This window comes from Berghia stephanieae, chromosome 1, assembly GCF_034508935.2.
Source record: "Berghia stephanieae isolate SIO BIC M18660-M18661 chromosome 1, UCSD_Bste_1.3, whole genome shotgun sequence".
Lineage (NCBI taxonomy): Eukaryota > Metazoa > Mollusca > Gastropoda > Nudibranchia > Aeolidiidae > Berghia > Berghia stephanieae.
Window position 1 is genome coordinate 70,172,671 of NC_088360.1, and position 20,520 is coordinate 70,193,190.

A 20,520-nucleotide genomic window follows, 5' to 3' on the forward strand; every position below is an offset into this window, starting at 1 on the left:
TCATAATGATAATATGAGCTACCCTTGATCAATTCCCAAAATTTTATTTTCGCACGAAAAATTTTAATATGATCTTTTTGTGAAAAAAAATTGTTTTTTGCTCTAAGGAAAACCCTGATAAAGATAAAAATAAAAAGAAGAAAGGCATTTTTTTCTGCTGTATAATTTTTTAATAATTTGGTCCCATTAGAATTAGAATCATGCATATTATCAAGCCTTAATAGATCGTGATACTGAATACTAGGAAATTCATTTTGTTCTTTATATTTTTTATTGCATGTAGTAGACAATGGAAGAGTCTATGGACGTATTTTGTGAATCTGTTGGAGGAATGGTGACAGAGGAACAAGAGGTTGTTTCAGAGGATGTAGTCATATCTCCACAAGATGATACAGAGCTAAATGTCTCATTTGAAACTGCAATCACATCAGGTGACATGGAAATTACCCAAAATGGTATGTTGTCTTTTCATTTTTTGACCATATTGTCAAATTCACTGTAGACTGGGTGGGGTTCCTAACTTTCCATAGTGGGCAGGGATGCACTAACTGTGTCTTCTATCCCTCTACATCCGTTTCTCAACATGCTCTCTGTCCTTGTCTTGAAATGAGATTACTTGGTTTTATCCTAGCCCTGGCCTGATACTCTGGCTGGGAGGGAGAAACAGTCAAATGTATAGATTACCATGACATTAAATATAACATTAACATATTGCAAATTATTAGCCACAAACAGAAAAATAAGTTGTTTTATAATTTCTAAAATTATTTAATCTTTTATTTACTTTTGTTTTGTTTTGTTTTTTTTTAGGGGGTTTTTAAAATGTTTTTGTTAACATTGAAGCATTGTCACTGTCCGGAAAAAAAAAATTGTAATGTCGTCTGAGATGTCATGTCTTATACTACATGTTAAGTGTTGCTGTTGGTTGGGGATCCCTTGTAAAACATTTGGAGCACATTAAGTGGATATTGCACTATATAAAAGTTTAAGTTCAAGTTATTTTGTCTGGTGTTTTTTGTATTTATTTGTTTTTGTTTATTTTTTGATTAAAAAAAATTTTTTTTGGGCTTTCTACAGTTGTATTGATAGAACGAGTATGGTACCTTTCCTTATTACATTCAACTCAAAACCTTTTGCATTTTTTTTCCCCTTGATTTTTTTTTTTTTTAACCGAATTTATTTATTTTATCTTTTTTTTTGTGTGTGGGCATTTTGTGATATGAGAACACACACACACACACACACAAGCACGACAGCACACCATCTCTTTTTATATTTTTCTCTCTGTTTTTGAGAAAGATTTTTCTCCCTGGTGATCAAATTTAAATGTGAATGAGCTGGATCTTTCAATTTTTTTTTGATTTTGGATCCTTGAAGGGAGGGACTTGCGTAGTTTCACAGCACGCCTAAAGAGGGAATTTTTATGATTATTATAATTGGGGGGAGATCCCCCAGACCCCTCCCCCTCAACCCCATAGAGAATACAGGACTAGAGGGGACAACAGGTAGGAAAATGTCATCAAAAGTGGCTAGTGAGAGGTCGAGCGCCGCCATTTTCTTTTATATGAAACCAGGGACGTTGTGCGATTTAATCTCTATATGAATGTCTTTGACTGAGCTCGATTAACCTTGATTTGTGGACGGAAAATAGCAAAAAAGGCCAGGTTTATGATGATAAACCAAATTAGACATATTAAACTACACTTTTACTTGTACATTTAGACTTGGCTCCAATGATCGGGTTTATATTAATAACTTTTTAAAAATATTATGAATAATTTATAACTCCCTTATTTGTGAGGCGGTTTTGTCATTAGAGGTATCGATTATATTGTAATAAAGAGATAGGAACTTGAGAGTTATTTTTTCTGACGCGAAATTATTACTTTGTAATTTTAGCACTAAGAAAAGTAGTTGGTAAATAAATTTGGTACACCTCTTTGATATGCCGCCACCGTCCATTCGTGTAGAATTGTGAATCTCACCGTCGATGTATTACGCTATTGTTACGCAAGGAATAAAACACCTTTTTGAGTAGACCTAAAAGCTAAAATCTAAAAGTAAAAACTATAATTCTGAGGAATTTGAAAGTCACATTGTTGAAATCAGCTTGAAAAAAGAAGAACATGGTCCTTATTTCAGAAAAATCGGTTGAAAACCAACTGTTTTACGAATAAATTTGATTTTTAAAATTGCTTTTGTTTATTTTAGCTTTTTTTAGCAACTTTTTTATTTATCGGCCGATTTTCTTGATTTTTATATCATTCTTTATATCTCAATGAGACGAGATCAGTGATATACTTTGTTTTAAATGTAACTAGAACATAATTTGGCTTTTTTACCTATCAACCGTGCCTGGATAATATATTCAGCAACGTGGTGATTGTGACGCAACTATGCCTTGAGCGTCTTTCAACGATGGTTCAGTTCATTGTTGACGGCTGTTTAGCCATGAGTGACCGTAGAAAACGAAAAGGTGACTGCAGACATCAAAGGGTAGGCTTATATCCTCAAAGGATGTCTACATGATTGACATGGCCATATAGGGAACTCATTATCTACTCTCCCATAAAGAATCTGAACACGAGAGGTTGAGCGCCGCCATTTTCTTTTTTATGCAACCAGGGACGATTAGCCACTAAAAAGTGGCTGTTGTCTGGTCTGCTCCCTAGTCTGTGCTCAACCCTATGTTAAGGTACTATAACCTGATGAAAAATAATTTTGCCACTTGCAATATCGAAACTGATGGGGAAACACAGTAAGTAATAATGGCATTGGCTGGAGTCATAAATGGCAATCACCGACTCAGCAAATTGTTTTTGAACTTAGAAAAATCACACCACTTATTAAAATGAAACTTATCTTAAATAGTAATAATTATTGGACATTGCAACCAATTGAAAGCCCATACAATAAAAGTACTCTGAAACTACGGAAGTCCTCCCCCTTTTAGCACTTTTCTTTGTTTTATAAATTTTGTCTTGCGCCTTTCTTTTTTTGAATTTGTTGATAATCGGTCACTTCCTTTTTTTTAAAAAAAATACCATTCAGACCTTGTAATTTTGTTTTTTCTTTTGAAATTTCAAGATGACAGTGAGGGTGATTCGATTGATAATCTAAATGCTGAATCATCAGACTATCAAATTTATGGAAATGCTGACCAGACAGGGATTGGGATGTATGACATTCCGCAAGAGATTGATCCAACAGAGACTTTAGAAAAAGTCCTTAGGGATTCACAGTCCTCTAATCTGTCTGCAAAACAAGTCAAACAGGTATTTAACATGTATATGAATTAAATATTTGATCTACCTTTGTCTGTCACATTGGACTTATATGCATTATTAAAATTTGTGCCCACCATTTAATCAATCTTTCCTTGCTTTTCAAAATTGTTTGGCAATTTTTCTGTTGTTCATGTCAATTATAGGTTTATTTATTTTTTTCAACATACTGGTACCTCAGTTGATGATAAGGACAAAAACGACTGTGGCTAGTGTCAGGACAAAATGCAAGTAATCTCATTCAAAGACAAGGCAAGTTGGATAAAACATATAGAGAAATGGAAGACATAGCAATAATGACATCCAAGATACTGGAAACAGGACTTAAACCCAGATCATCTGGGTGTTGGTGCAATGTCTTATCCACCCAATCATCCTTTCTCCCTTATCTTTAGTAAAACCTTGGTAAATTTGGGGATCGCAACAATTATTACTGAGCACCCTGGGCCATTAAATTTATTATCTCTTTGATTTGAAGGAAAAGATCATAACTGACGAAAATTGAACTGATATAGACATTATTGTGAGGAGAATCTTTTTTTATCTTGTTTTGTAGTTTTTATTTGTTTTGTTTTTTTAAAACCAGTATGGCCACCCCCCTCCCCCCCTCTCTCTCTCTCTCTCTCTCTCTCTCTCTCTCTCTCTCTCTCTCTCTCTCTCTCTCTCTCTCTCTCTCTCTCTCTTCTCTCTCTCTTCTCTCTCTCTCTCTCTCTCTCTCTCTCTCCTCTCTCTCTCTTCTCTCTCTCTCTCTCTCTCTCTCTCTCTCTCTCTCTCTCTCTCTCTCTCTCTCTCTCTCTCTCTCTCTCTCTCTCTCTCTCTCTCTCTCTCTCTCTCTCTCTCTCTCTCTCTCTCTCTCTCTCTCTCTCCTCTCTCTCTCTCTCTCTCTCTCTCTCTCTCTCTCTCTTCTCTCTCCTTCTCTCTCTCTCTCTCTCTCTCTCTCTCTCTCTCTCTCTCTCTCTCTCTCTCTCTCTCTCTCTCTCTCTCTCTCTCTCTCTCTCTCTCTCTCTTCCTCTCTCTCTCTCTCTCTCTCTCTCTCTCTCTTCTCTCTCTCCTCTCTCTCTCTCTCTCTCTCTCTCTCTCTCTCTCTCTCCTCTCTCTCCTCCCTCTCTCTCTCTCTCTCTCTACTCTCTCTCTCTCTCTCTCTCTCTCTCTCTCTCTTCTCTCTCTCTTCTCTCTCTCTCTCTCTCTCTCTCTCTCTCTCTCTCTCTCTCTCTCTCTCTCTCTCTCTCTCTCTCTCTCTCTCTCTCTCTCTCTCTCTCTCTCTCTCTCTCTCAGTATAAAGAGAAAATGTTGATATTTTACAATGTGCATAACTCTGATCAACTTAGTTTACTCTTGTTACCTTTTTTAGATAGACTATGTTTTACAATTTATTAAAAGTTAACGAGTCTTATATTTAATTACTAGGTTGCAGTAGCAAAGATATTGCTGAAGACTGCTTTGTTAAGTAAAAACAAATACTTTCTAGCCCTTGTTTAAAAGTAAATTATAATTCCTTGAAGGTGGTGGTTTGTTTTATGCCTTTAAAATCATTTTAAGGAAAGCCAATTCACTTATTATTTACAAAAGAATAATAAGAATGAATATGCAGTTCAATTAGTAATATTTTTCCCGGAAATTTGTAAAAAGTAATGGCTGTACTGGAAAATAAGGAAGTTTACATTTTGTCCCAGAAATTAAAAAAAAATCACCCATTATACTACCACCACTAATACAACAACTACCACCTCATCATCATCCCGACCACTACTACTACAACTACTACTGCATCATCATCCCTACCACTACTACCACATCATCATCCCTACCACCACTATTAGTAGTGTTATCTTGGTGAGTTATCCTAGTAGTAATATATTATTAAAACAGTGAGTGAGGATACCCCTTTTGTTGCAAGCAGATTAGTAACTACACATACTTATAATAACCTCTAGCACCATTGTAACCTTATTATGCTCTTGATATCAAATGTTTGACTGTCTTTTGAGACATTACTATTGCACAGCTTATTGTTCCTGAAGCTTGAGTTTAAATCCGTAAAATGTCCTTGAAATTTGAAATTGATGGTAGGCAGTCCTGAGATTTCACAATATTACGTAACTATGATATTTTATGTATATTAAGTTTGACCAATAGACTGATAAACTTTCCTCCGTTTTGACAAATTGCCATTTTCATCACTGATACAAATTAAAATTAAAGTCATCAAACAATACACCATTGTTGAGTTTGTAATTCATACCTTTTTTAAAATTTTGTAACAGGAACCAGATGAAGATGAAGCTGAGACTGAGCATGGAAAATCACAAGACGTATCAAGTCATGATGGTCAGTTGGTTACCTACCTAGAATTGAATCTTTTTACAAATGTGACTGATTTTTGCCTTCATTCGTCTTTGTAGTGAAAAGACTCTTGTTGGTATGGTACCTAGTCTTGTCACAGAAGTCAAGCAATGTTATCGGGGTTAGTGGTTGAATGGTTGATAGTTATAGTGTAAATGTCTGGTCCAGACAGTATGTCCTATATATTAAGGCACTTTACACACTTAGGTGTGAGTGAGATTACCTGTGACCGATATTATGTCTAAATTTTAGTACAAAAGCATGGCTAACAGATGACAGGTATACTATGGAATGGAAATATGGTTCTATATGGTCTGTTGGGGGAGATAAAAAACATTCTTCAGCTCTTGGTGAATGGTTGGAAAAGCACTGTATAAATGTGCGCATTTTTATCATGATATTTCTCTTGTCATATACTGATTCCTGATGGTGACGCTGATATTTTTTTCTTTTGATTCCCAGTTAAGAGCCTTTGCCAGTGCAGGTTTGTCTTAATAGTTCTGCACATCAGCACTAATTTGCCTTGTGATTACAGTAATGGTTTGAGCACTTAAACCCCTTGGCCATTTGTAATTTTATAGCTGCCAACTGTCTTGATAAAATCACAGAGCTGCCAACCTACTGCAAAAAATGCGGAATTGTATGCATTTTCGGCGATTGTACGCTTGTACGCATTTCCCCCAAGATTGTACCCATTTTCCGTGTACAGAGTCACTTCAGTTTTCTTTAGTTGTCATTCATATTATTACTAGCCTATTGAGAAACCTTATATTTTTTTACCAATTATCTTCATGCTGGGAGGTACAATTCTGAAAGGATTGGATTATAGTCTTGGGAAATTGAGCTTGTGCGGTGTGACTTTATGTAAGTATACCTTCCTCTTACTTTCACAATGGTTAGTTTCCGTCGATTTCAGGATTGTACTCATTTTTATGAAATCTCCCCCATTTTGAGGTCCCATTGTACACATTCTCATCAGATGGGGTTGGCAGCTCTGAAATCAGGACTGTCCCGATTTGGCAATGTGGAGAAAATTCTAAAAACAAATGTTATATGAATGGAAATAATGATAATAAAGTTTATTATTGTATCAATCTTGTTGATAAAACAGCTCTAGGCGCACAAAATTGTAAATCATCATTATAAACATTTGTGTACGCACATGTACACATAATAATACAAGCACGCGCACACTTAACCACACAACACACACATATACGTACACGCACCAAAACCTACATATACATACAGAGATGGAAAATAGCTGGTAACATGAATTATTGAATAAAAATCATAACCGAACATTTAAACAATAATGGCAATTGAAGGGAGATTATATGCCTTGAAAATTTTGATATAACACATGTATATCTTACAAAATCCAATGTTATCTTGCATACTTTTATGTTAACCTAAGTAATTGTAAGGTTAAAAAAAGGATTAGATTGTATATTAGTTGGACGTTTTATTTAATCTAGTGAGCATCTCATAAGATGAGATTTTAATTTTGCTATATTTGCTCTAAAAGTGACCGCAGAGAGGTATAGAGAAGAGCAAAGAATATTACACTGTGTGTTCATTGACCTGGAGAAAGCATATGATAGGGTACCAAGAGAAGAAATGTGGTACTGTCTAAAAGCAAAGGAGGTAACAGAGATATATATCAAAGTTATCCAAGATATGTACGAAGGAAACAAGACAGTGGTAAGGACAGCTGTTGACTTAACTGAACCATTTAATGTTAGAGTTGGATTACACCAGGGATATCTGCTCTCAGCCCACTGTTGTTTGCAATGATAATGGATGTACTCACAGAACACATTCGGTCTGAGGCACCATGGAACATGATGTATGCGGATGACTTAGTACTTTTGAATGATACAAAAGCTGAGGTGGAAAAGGAGATGGGTATTGGAAAGGAGGGGATTAAGGGTAAGCAGAAGACAAAGTATTTTTGCATCGGACAACAGAGAGCAAGACCAATGTGGATAGGAGAAGAGGGTGTGCCAGAGACAAACCAATTCAAATACTAGGAACAACTGTACAAGGAGATGGAGGCAATGAGATGGTGGTTAAGAAGAGGATCCAGGAATAATTGGAGGAAGGTAACTGGACAAACGAATTTCCGCAAAGCTAAAGGGAAAAATATATACATGTGTTATAAGAGCAGCAATGTTGTATGGATTAGAGATAGCAGCTACGACAAAGAAACAAGATAAAAAAGTTGAGGTGGCAGAAATGAGGATGTTGAGATGGTCACTTGGCTGGACAAGAAAAGATAAAGTGAGAAATGAACAATTTCAAAGGTTGACTGAAGTGAAGAATGTATCAATAAAGTTGAGAGAAGATAGATTGAAAGGGTTTAGATATGTTAAGAGACGAGTGAGGGAGTACATGGGAAAGCAAGTATTGGATATACGATTAGCGGGAAAGAGAAAAAAAGGACGCCCAAAGACTAGATGGATGGATAGGGTAAAGGATGATTTGAAAGAACTGGGCCTGGAGGAGGATGATGATGCTGTGAACCAAATTGCATGGAGATGTGTCATTCGTTATGGCAACCCTGCAAAATGCAGGATAAGCTGAAAGAAGAAGAAGAAGAATCAAAGTATCATAACTGATTCAAGCAGTATAGAAAATCTGAACCACATCAGGTGAAAAGTACTTTGCAATAGACTAACATCCTATCAAAAGATGGCATGCACCAGATGGGTTGTCGGTACAATGTTATAGGTTGATATGAGAGGTATAATGTACTGTATTTTAAATTTTTGAGTCAAAAATAAAACCACTGAAATGTTTATTCATTAGTTTAAGTAAAATATATGATAACTGATATTATTTTGAAGAGTTTGCATTGCATATTGGTTGAATAAACTGAAACTCATACTATAAGATAATGATAAAAAAGGCATCCATGTTAATAGCTTGTCAGGCATAGAGCAACAAGAGATCACTAGCCATTAGGTGGAGTATCAATTGATGTCCAGCCTTAACTCCAGAAGTGTCACAGGCAATTTCTCAAACGCATGTCAAATGGTTCTTGCATGGTTAGAGCCGAGCAAAATTCCAGGACTCCATCAGGAAAAGAGTAGAAATCATCTCACAAAAGGTATGCTCAGATTCTCCTACCCTTCCGCTTTTCATGGAATCATTCCTCATGATCAATCTACATTTTGCGATTCTGCATTCAAGGCAAAAATTCTGCATTTTGATAGAGGGAGTTAAAAAAAGAAAATCATATCTAATAAAACATCAGAGTGAATATGGCTGATCAGTATCATGGATGAGACTGCAATTTATCCATAGTTTACGTTTTCCAAGGCCATTATAATTCATGGCAGATGTCATTTTGCCCCCGGGAAGCAGTGTGCCATGTGTTCAATGGCTTTCTGTCAGGCTACTGAGCAGATCTCTGCCTAGGTATCCCAAACTAAAATGTCATTACACAAATAACAAAAATTTAATTACAAAGCCACATGTGACTTCCCAAACCATGCAAAATAGCACTTTATTTATCAAAATCGGAAAATATTTTTAAAAAAAATTTTATGGCTTTTTTAAGTTTCACTTTTTGATGATTTTTGAAGAAAAATAAATCTTGGTTAGGGAGAGAAAAAAATAGTCTTTGTTTACATAGATGGCACTTTGCTCTGAAAAATTCTATCAGGCCAAATTTTTGCTGTTGTAATCTTCAAAGGCCGCTGATTTTAATGGTATAAGTTCTTCACCATTAACTTCGGTTCAAGACAGAGAAAGACTGTTCAAATAGGCCTAATTTTTTATTGATATGTGAAAAACATAAATCTTGTATAAGGGAAGAAAAAAAACATGCTTTGTTTACATGGATGGCGCTATGCGTTGAAAAAACAGCAGGCCCAATTTTAATGGTATCAATTTTTCACAAATAACTTAAAATTCAAAAGAAAGAGAGACTGTTCAAAGAGACCTCGTTTTTGATGATTTGTGAAGAAACATTCACCTGTTAAAAGCAGTAATTTGGGATATTTACTATGTCTAGTGGTGACCTTATTTTATTTTTAAAAAAAGTTGATTCCACTTTTTGGTCTCAAATTTCGCTTTATTTGTCTAATTTGTCTTGGAGGCTATTGGAGATAGGAGCCTTTGTATGCTCTTTTGCTTTTCTTCTATTACCAAATTTCTATCCTTGTCCTGGTTTTATGTACCAATGGTGAACAAGTCATTCAGTTTTGCAATCTGTTTCCATTTATCTTCAGATGCTCCTCCTGCAAAGCGGGTTAAAAAGCAAAAAAAGCCTGGCAAGCCTCCAAAGCCAGTCAAAACCTCTGGTAAAATTGAGCTTGAGAAATCACTTAGAAGTAAAGAAAAACCTGGGCCTGCGTCATCAAAATCACCATTACACATTACTAGGTCAGGACGTAAATCTACTTTCACTGGCATGCAGCAACAAAAGAAGACTCGACCAGGGCCTAAAAAAAAGGATAATAAGGCAAGAGAATCATCAAAGATCAATGAGGTATGGTGTTTGAGCATGAAATTATTTTAGATTGCAAAGAGGTTGATAAAGACAAGGCGAGAGAAAAACAGTGATAATAAATGTACTTGAACTTGTTTATATGTCAATTAGAAACAAGCTCCTAGGTTAGAGACAAAGCTGCAGAATGACACCTAACCTACACATGTTAGGCAATACTGGGTGAAAATCCAATAAAAAGGTCCAAAATTAATACATTCCAATGATCTGCTGATCAAACCCCTGATGTTGACATCAGAGCTTTGCGCTCTAGTTTTCACAACCATAAAACCTGTCACATCAGAGGATTGATCAATTGGTTTTGAAAAGGAAGTAAGCCACATAATTGTCTTCCTGGGTCAGGAAAAGGGTCAGGAATTCATTCAGGCACATTACACACTTAGGTGCGAGTGAGATTACGTGTGACCGATATTATGTCTTAATTTTAGTACAAAAGCATGGCTAACAGATGATGGCCTGTTGGGGGAGATAAAGAAACATTCTTAAGGGCTTGGTGAATGCGTGGAAAATTGGCTATATAAATGTTCGCATTTTTATATATTTCTTTTGTCATAGACTGATTCCTGATGGTGACACTGATATTGTTTTCTTTTGATCCTCAGTAAAGAGCCTTTGCCTTGGCAGGTTCTGCACATCAGCACTAATGTTTCCTTGTGATAACAGTAATTGATTTGAGCATTTAAACCCCTTGGCCACTTGTAATTTCTGTTTATCCCGGGTTCTATTGTGTTAAACCGACAGAAGCTAGTCCTTGTTACCCATGGATTCTGGGTGGGGTTCCTGTCTCCCATAGTGGGCAGTGAGGCACTTACTGTGTCTTCTATCCCCGTATATATGTTTTCCAACTTGCTTTCTGTCTTTGTCTTGGAATGAGATTACTTGGTTTTGTCCAGGCCCTTGCCGGTACCATGGTTGGGAGGGAAACAGTCAAATGTATGGTTAGTTTTGGGAGATGATATTTTTTTCCTTGTAAAACATTTGAGTGTATTCCTCTTAGCGGGGACCTGTGCTTGTGTCTGGATGAGACTTTTAGTGATCTCAAATGAAGTACTTTGATAGTGTGCTTTTGGAATCTACACCTTGTTCTTATTTGAACCTATTCCCCTTTGTCTTCCCTTTTCTTGGATGCTTTATTGTAATTCTAGAACTTTTTACTATCCCATTTTCTTTTTACTGGCGCTGATATGACCTTAATGTGTTGCAAGCGCCGTAAAACCCTTAAAAACAAAACAAACAAAAACATGTTACCTGTGGATAGAACAAAGTACGTTCAACTAGATCTGACAGAACCGCCTACAGGATGGTTGAAGGGTGGTCAGAATAAAGTCTTGACCTTGCCTGGATCGATCATTGTCCCTTTCGACATAATTCAATTTTATCTCCCACTTATCTCTCTTCTACATTTCCTTATTTATAACCCTAGTAATACTCTTGCTATATCCATGTGCCATATTCTTTCTCCAAGTCGAATAAGTATGTCCATGATGTCAATTGAATATCAGTATTTTGGCCTCCAATTATTTTCAGCCAGCCATTTGCCAATATTAATAGTAAAAAGGTTAGAAAGCATCCATATCAAAATCCATTCATTATTTTGAAGCTGCTGATATAAACCCTTCAATATGTCACTTTTTACAAGTTTTTCATTGTTCCAGGAAAATACTGAGAATGTGGCTGGTCTAGATTAAGCAGAGTTTTTATAAGATTTTCATCTCAAATGACAAAACTTTCTTGAGATAAACATGAATAAAAATTAAACAAATTTGTTTGATTTGAACTCATGTTGTTCTTGTTGGTATTACTTATCCCTAAACTAAATCAATTTTGTTGTTATTGTTATTTCATTCATTTTTTCTCTTCTGATATTAAAAAGAAATCAGATAAAGAGGAGGAACAGTCAGAGTGTCTTGTCTGCCACGCTCCTTGTACGGTCACTGTAAACAGAGCAATTCCATGCTATCCATTCTGCCAAAAGTGCAAGAAGGCTTACTTTAAACAAAAGACCAGCTCCAATGTCATTCAACCTATAAAACAAAAATGTCCCAAAGGAGGTATGGCCAAATTTTATCTTATTAGTTGTCTCCATGATCTGGTGCATAAAAAGCTGAGCATCAAATTACTTTACAAAATTTTTGCTTGCAATTGTTTTTTTGGGTTTTTTTTAATTTGTACTGACCATTGATTTATACAGGCCTGCCACTTAAATATATTTAATTCAGACAGATTTTTTAATTTGTTTTTTTTTTTGGACCCATAGTTGACCAAATTTAGATGTTTACCTCCAGATCCATATTTTTTTATCCAAAATGTTTAAAGGAATATTATTGGTGAAAATATTATAATTCATGGAAATTAACAAGTGACTAAGATTAACGGCAATATGTCGATTTAAAGTTGCAATTCATATTATACAGTCAAACTTGTATAAGGTGTCCACCAACAGGACCTGACGAATGTGGCCGTCTTAGACAGTCACCGGCCTTATACAAGTATGTTTTATCTGTAATACTCAAGTAAATTATTACTGATTCTCATCCAAGTCAAACAAAGTTAGCAGTGTGCCTACCACCCCCCCCCCCCCTCTCTCTCTCCCTCTCTCTCTCTCTCTCTCTCTCTCTCTGTCTCTCTCTCTCTCTCTCTCTCTCTCTCTCTCTCTCTCTCTCTCTCTCTCTCTCTCTCTCTCTCTCTCTCTCTCTATATATATATATATATATATATATATATATATATATATATATATACATATATATTGTGTGTGTGTGTGTGTGTATGCTCTATATACATCTAATTATTTATCTATCAGTCTGTTTACTACCTCTCTCACTCTACCCCATTCTTTATCTATGCCATTTGTCTATCAGTCCATTTACTCTCTCATCCATCTATCCATCCAACTACGCTCCCTGCCACCCACTCATCTATATATCTGTCTACCTATCTATCTATAATTCTCTAAGATATAATGATAAATAAAATTGTTTGTAATATTTAGGCCTTAACCCAAAAAATGCAGTATTCAACTTAAGTTTTTAAAAAAAATTAATACTGGGTTTGAAGTGCGACATTCGACTTACGTTCAAAATGTAAACAAATTATTTTTTGGAGGCAATATCTTCCTAGAGCTAAATCATAATAAATCACGAGTTGTTTTCCCTGATCCAGGGATGATTTCTGTATGGCTTACAGTTCTCATTTATTTGGTGTTGTTTTTGCATTTTTTGTGGGTCATGGCAACATTGTTTACATTTCAAGATGAATTATGATGAGTGTGAATATATCTAGACACATGTTGATTCTGACAATGAATATGTTAATGAAAGCAATGAGTACGCATTTCAAGTGAAGAAGAAGGTTCACGAAGGAATGATAGCGTTGGGGCAGTGTTGGTGATGGGTCAAATAGGGGTCTGATGAGAAGGGGGCGTGACACTGGAGAGGTGAAAAGCGCTGCCAACTGTTCACCAAAAAGGCATATTTGTATGCTTTTTTCACATTTATAAGATTGTATGCTTTTTCTCTCAGATTGTACTTTTATTCATGAAAATCAAATCTTAACATTTTAATTCAAAAGTTGCTTTAACTTTAATTCTGTTTCTCATATGGTTTCTTTGCATTCTCCATGCTTCCAAGATTACAGTGAATGACATGACATAATCAGTCAAATGGTGAAAAGGTTTGAACTGAGATATTGCCAAGTTTAATTAGAAGGTCAATTTTTATCAAAAATGATTTCTTGTCATAAATGATTAAATCAGCCCTTTTTGTACATCTTCGGGAAATTTCAAAGCTTAATTTCACTTCTAAATATTTTTTACAGCCAGTCAAGTTGAAAAAGTATGAAATTTGAGAAAAGTTGCTGGATACCTTTCCCATACATCTGACCATAACTTTATTAAAAATCACCCGATTTACTTCAAATAAAGATTAAAGTTCCCCTAGTGAGCATATTCTTTCAGAAAATGCAAAAAAATTTAAATCCTAAATTTTCACCTTCTGACTGATTATGTCATGCACTGACACATATTAACAATTAATTATTGTTTGATAGGTTGAGGTGTTTGTATTGCCTCGTTATTTAATTTTCAATTTTTCCTGAATTTCCTTAAATTTTTCAGCAACACAAACTTCTTATAAGAATTAGTTATTTCCAAAAATTACCCAACGGCAGAGAGTAAGATGACCGAAAGGTTCCATTTTCAAACTGTACACTTTTTCTCCAAATCTTACTCTTTTGACAAGCAATCTTACACTTTTTCATGTGTTGAGATTGGCAGCCCTGGGTGCAACACTGAATGATGAGGAGACAGAGAATCCTAGAGAGTGGTTGATGGATTTTAACCAGAATGGTGTTGGACTGAGTAATATCAAATTAAGAAATTAAGGAGCAGTCACCGGTGCAAATTAAAGACCTGAACAAGTGTGTATGAAAGGTGCTGGAGACAGCAAGAAAGAAAAATACCAAAAATAAATAAAAACATCCCAAAACATCAGTCAACCTCGACTGGTGATCAAACCTCAGACCTTGTATTTTTCTCTCGTGCTTTGTCTGGCACCTTTCATACATATTTGTTTAGATCTTTATCTTGGACTGAGTAACATTGATACAAGGGTAGATTGGAGAGCCCATTAGATGTTTTAAAACCTTTTTTGCTATTGTTTTTTTTTTCAGTTTGCCAGTCTCTGGGATTTTATACGATATTCTCTTTCACTTCATCTTAATAATAAAAACCGCTCTTTCTTTTCTCTTTTTTTTTTTTTACATCAAGTTTATTCACTTATTCAACATCAAACACCTTCAGTCTCCCACATGCATAATAATTCACCAAAAGGCACTGTTTAGCTATTTTTTTGCCTATTTATGAACTTTTCAAGATGGCCGCCAATGTCATTTGACCTAATTTGCATATTCAGTTATGTCATTATGTTGCTTAGTCATACCTTGAGGTATTAAGTTTCATTGAGTTCGCTTCATTATATTTTAAAAATATTTTTGTTTTTCATGAAAACCACCTGATTCCCAAATCCTTGAACACTGGAAGTTACATAAGGTGAAAATAGCTCAGCATTTTAAGGGTTAATGCAAATTAGTCTGGATTAAATTTCATGAAGATTTTAGATTACCATCATTTTAACATTATTTTGCATAACTTATCTGTTTAAGGTGTATGTAACACAGACTATCGTTTCCCAAAGAAGTGGTGTTCCATTTGTCACCTTCACAAATTCAACAATATTTTAAGGAAATTAAAAGTTGAATTTGATTTAGACAGTGAGGAACTTAGGAAATGCAGTGGTTCAAGACGAAATAAAAGTGAGGATGCAGGTGATGCAAATCTACACAATTCTTCATCTGTTCTTGTAAGTATGTGTTATTTATTAGTAAGCATTATGTGGTCTTAAAAGTTTTTGTTATCTATTAATAAGCATTTTGAAAGCTATCATAGAAAGAGAAAGCTTTTGACAACTTGTTCCAACCCATGATTTTATATGAATCCTAAGATGTACTGATGTACTAAGATTCAAAACAAACAATACATTTTTCTGTAAAAGAGCATGAAATTAATGATATTTAGTTATTTTTAGTTTTTAGGGAACGATGAGGCCCAATATACGCTGAGATCTGAGTGTGGTTTCTTTTTTAAATGTCAGACATTTCTTATGCAATATCCATGTGATACTGATGGGTTGCACTAAAATTCATTCTTTAAATCATCCCTCTTTTTAAACTAATGTAATCCAAGCCAAAAGACATTGATTGTCTGTAATCATAACTTTTCAGTAGCTTTTACACCATTACTGTTTTCCTTTTTCAAGATGATGATAAAACCTATGGGATGCAAGTGCTTTCTTTCTTCATTATAATGATTGTATTTTGCCTGGTAGCATCAACAGATGCTCTCACCCTTCCGCTTTTCGCAGAATCATTCTGCTTAATTGGTCTACTTTCCGCGATTCCACATTCAAGGCAAAAATTCTGCCATTTCAATAGAGGGAAATTTTAAAAAAATCATAACTAGTAAAAATGAATGTTTAAAAAGGGTGAGATATGGTCTATTTCATTGTCATCCTTTATGGTCAATCAATACACATTTTGTGTGTCTGATTAGTCCCTTCAAAGTGTGTGCACTTAATGTCAGATAATATTATATTTTATTTGGGGGGGGGGGGGGGGGGTCAATGATGGAGGCCGATGTATTCTTATTATGTTGAGTTGGCTCTATCATGTAAGGTCAATGACTGAGATATTATTATATGGTGGCTCCCATTGATAGCATTATTAGTACAGTCGGCTACCCTCCCTATTTAACTTTGGCAGTATGTATTTGTGTTTTCCCAACACGCGCATGTTTTTGATTGGGTGTGTATTGGGGTGGGGGTCCTGTCAAAGCTAAATCCACCCATTCAATTCTTTGCTCTGAAACTACCATGGCCTGTGTCCTCTATTATTATTATTCGACCCCCTTTTTAGTCCCTTATCAACCTGCAAATTTTTACACATTTTATATTGTATCATTTGAGTACTTTTGGATTGTCTATTACAATAAATGCAGCAAAGCATGTCATAGTCGATTACAGTAAGTTGATTCCGCTTTTTGGTCTCAAATTCCACTTTTTTTGTATTTCGATTCATCTTTGGAGCTATTGGGGGGTTAGGAGCCTCTGCATCAAGGAATAAAACAAATTAATAACTTTGTAACATAACTTTTTGCTTTTAAGATTTTCATTCAGCACCATACAGATCTGAGGTTTATCCATTAAAAAAAAAACAATACAAAAACTTGTGATTTTATATAGCGCAATATCCACTAAACATGCTCAAAGCACTTTACAAAGGGTCCCCGACCAACAGCAACACATAACATTTAGTATGAGACATGACTCCTGTAAGGCGATATTACAATTTTTTTGTGACAGAGAAAACACTGTTAATGGCCAGGTACTCATTTTACAAGTACGACGAGAGAATATGAGTAAAGAGCATTTTCTAATTACTCAACTGTGCGTCGAGCGAGGCTCGTGAGCTCAGGATCTTCTGATCGGAAAGTGAGTGTCATACCTGATCACATAGCCACATTTTCTGTCACATGAATCAGGCTTTAACAATTTCTTGCTCCTTTTGGAATGAGTTATTTACTCATGGACCCATAAAGTCTAAAAATAATTTATATTGAGTAAAGAGCATTTGTGATACTATCAAGATGCAGCCTGATATTGTAGTTCATCTTTGACTTTTGTAGGAACATGCAGACGGTTTTTCCCTATCAAATTTACTTACAGTGGATGTTCGTGCTTTATTTCTGCAATTGAGGCTGAATTCGTGCAGAATAAAAATAAAAAGGAATTTTAGACGATTCCTTCAAATACAATGCCTAAGCAATACCTTGCACACTATAACTATTATCAGATCTGTTCCAGGTAAATTGATGAGAATAAATAAGGTAACATCAGTATGGACTATAGTATGAAACCAATGATACCCTCTCAGTTCCGTATGATTGAGTCAAAAAGAAAATGAGAGAGAGAAAAAAACGTTTAGTCATCAATCAAGCTCAGATCACGCACAAGTCAGTTGATGAATGATGAAAGTTAGTCAAGAAACTCATAAATGCTGAGTTAATGATTATTCTGCAGTAATCTCTCCCTTTCATGCACTTGACCTTTGAATGCATCTGCCAAAAAAAAAAAAAAAAAAAAGACAGTTGTCACATCCTTAAATGTGAGATGGAAACTACTGTATTTTAATCTAATATGAAACCAAACTGGGAATCACGCATTTCGGATCTGATTATGTTTTTCATCATGGAATATGGACTGTCAAAGACATGTACTAGTTATTTTGATTTTACTTTTTCACTTGAGGAAAATTATATAACACGAGTAGGAGGGTTTAGAATCTTTCTTCTAAATGTTGATTCATCTCCTCACATCATAACAAATCTGCCTTTTTCAGTTTTCTTTGAATTAAAACACTCACTTCAACAACCACCACCATCACACGATTAATATTATGATCATATTCACATTTACCATCACTAAAACAACCACAAACATCATGATCCCTGTAAGGAATACTAAAACAACCACCATAATATCATCCCCACATATTGTACTTCAGTTACCACAATATCATGATCATCATCCCTGCCACAAATACCCCATCATAATCATCCAACCACCACCACTACAATAACTACTACATCAACATTCCTACCACCCCTCCTACAACACCACTGCTTAATCCGTCCTACCACTGCTACCACAATCACTGCATCTTCTTCCCTACCACTGCCTCTACAACCAAAATCACTACATTATCATTCCTACAACCATGATGACAAGCACCACATCATCATCATCCCTACTATCACTATTACATCATCACAACATCATCGTCTCGACCATCACTACAACCACCTCTACATCATCACTCCTACTTCCACTACGACCACCGCACCATCATCATCCATACCACCACTTTTACTGTCATCACTACATCATCGTAATTGTCACCACTATTACACCACATCATCATAATTACCACTATTACAATAACTACCTCATCATCAACTTCCCTACCACCACTATTACAACCATCACATCATCATCACCCTACCATCACTACAACAACCACCAGAACCACACCATCACTCCTACAACCAATACAACAATGGCCACTACAGAATCATCATCACGACTGCAACAACCACCATCACATCATCATCATTCCTACCACCACAACTGAGCAACCTCATCCAAACCATCTCTGCTGCCGCGACCACCACTACATCATCATCATCCCTACCACCACTACTTTAACAGCTACCACTACATCATTGTCTCTACCACCACTTTGAATATTTTTAAATTTGAATAAGGGGTAGTGTACTGTTGACATTGTGTGATCTCATGTTGGCAGATAAGAATTTGATTGTGAAAATTATTTTTTCAGCTTTTGGAATTCCTCTGACAGGTGTCTGAAATTCCCTCTTGACAATTTTGGGTTTGCATGTCAGTAAATCATAATAAAATTCATATTTATAGATCATAGTAGTTGGATGGGTCATGAAAAGGGGGAATGCAGTTGGACCAGACGAGATACCAGCAGAAGTCTGGAAATCACTTGGAGATGGAGGGTTAAATTTCCTGGTATGGTTATTCGACGTCTTACAGAAAGAAAAAATGCCAGAAGAATAGATAAAAAGTATGTTGATTCCCATATACAAAAATAGGGGAGATGTTCAAGAATGTGGCAACTACAGGGGCATCAAGTTAATGAGCCACACAATGAAGATATGGGAAAGAGTAATCGATAAGAAGAGGATTAGAAAAGATGTAGACATAAGTGAAGAACGGTTTGGATTCGTTGGTAAAAGTACAGTGGATGCTATATTGCTCTAAAAGTGACTGTAGAGAAGTATACGGAAAAGCAAAGAGAATTATATTGTGTGTTCATTGACCTGGAGAAGGCATAAGATAGGGTACCAAGAGAAGAAATGTGGTACTGTCTAAGAGCAAAGGGGGTAACAGAGAAATATATCCAAGATATGTACAAAGGAAACAAAACAGTGGTAAGGACAGCTGTTGGCTCAACTGATCCATTTAATGTAAGAGTTGGATTATACCAGGGATCTGCTCTCAGCCCACTGCTGTTTGCAATAGTAATAGATGTAATAGAACCCATTCGGTGAGAGGCACCATGGAACATGATGTCTGCGGATGGCGAAGTACTTTTGAATGAGACAAAAGCTGAGTCAGAAAAGGAACTGGAGGGTTGGAGACGGGTGTTGGAAAGGAGGGGATTAAGGGTAAGCAGATCGAAGAGAGAATATTTGTGCATTGGACAACAGAGAGCAGAACCACCAATAAAGATTGGAGCAGAGGATGTGCCAGAGACAAACCCATTCAAATACTTAGAAACTACTGTACAAGGACATGGGGGAAATGAGATGGAGATTAAGAAGAGAATACAGGCAGGCTGGAATAATTGGAGGAAGGTAACTGGAGTTATGTGTGACAAACGAATTTCTGCAAAGCTGAAGGGGAAAATATATACAACTGTTGTAAAACCAGCAATGTTTTATGGACTAGAGACAGCAGCTACAACAAAGAAACAAGATAAAGAAGTTGAGGTGGCAGAATGTTGAGATGGATATGAAAAGATAAAGTGAGAAATGAACGAATTTGAAGGTTGACTGAAGTGAAGAATGTATCAATAAAGATGAGATAAGATAGATTGAAATGGTACGGACATGTAAAGAGATGAGAGAGGGAAGGGAAGTATTGGGCTTACAATAAGCGGGAAAGAGGAAAAAGGGATGCCCAAAGACTAGATGGTTGATGTAAAGGACGATATGAAAGAAACGGGCCTGGAGGAAGA

General features: G+C 35.9%; 1 protein-coding gene across 2 annotated transcripts in view; it reads left to right on the plus strand.

The window, feature by feature from the left end:
• LOC144980708 (uncharacterized) overlaps window positions 1-20,520 on the plus strand; it is a 30,973-nt gene that overhangs the window by 1,550 nt on the left and 8,903 nt on the right. Inside the window, exons 2-7 of one of the 2 annotated variants that reach the window (XM_078928428.1) lie at window positions 284-455; window positions 3,088-3,275; window positions 5,549-5,612; window positions 9,866-10,125; window positions 12,017-12,194; window positions 15,304-15,500. In XM_078928428.1, coding sequence (XP_078784554.1) covers window positions 290-455; window positions 3,088-3,275; window positions 5,549-5,612; window positions 9,866-10,125; window positions 12,017-12,194; window positions 15,304-15,500 — 1,053 coding nt within the window. In that variant the 5' untranslated portion in view covers window positions 284-289. The remainder of the gene's footprint in view (window positions 1-283; window positions 456-3,087; window positions 3,276-5,548; window positions 5,613-9,865; window positions 10,126-12,016; window positions 12,195-15,303; window positions 15,501-20,520) is intronic. The other variant, XM_078928437.1, reaches the window with a different exon arrangement.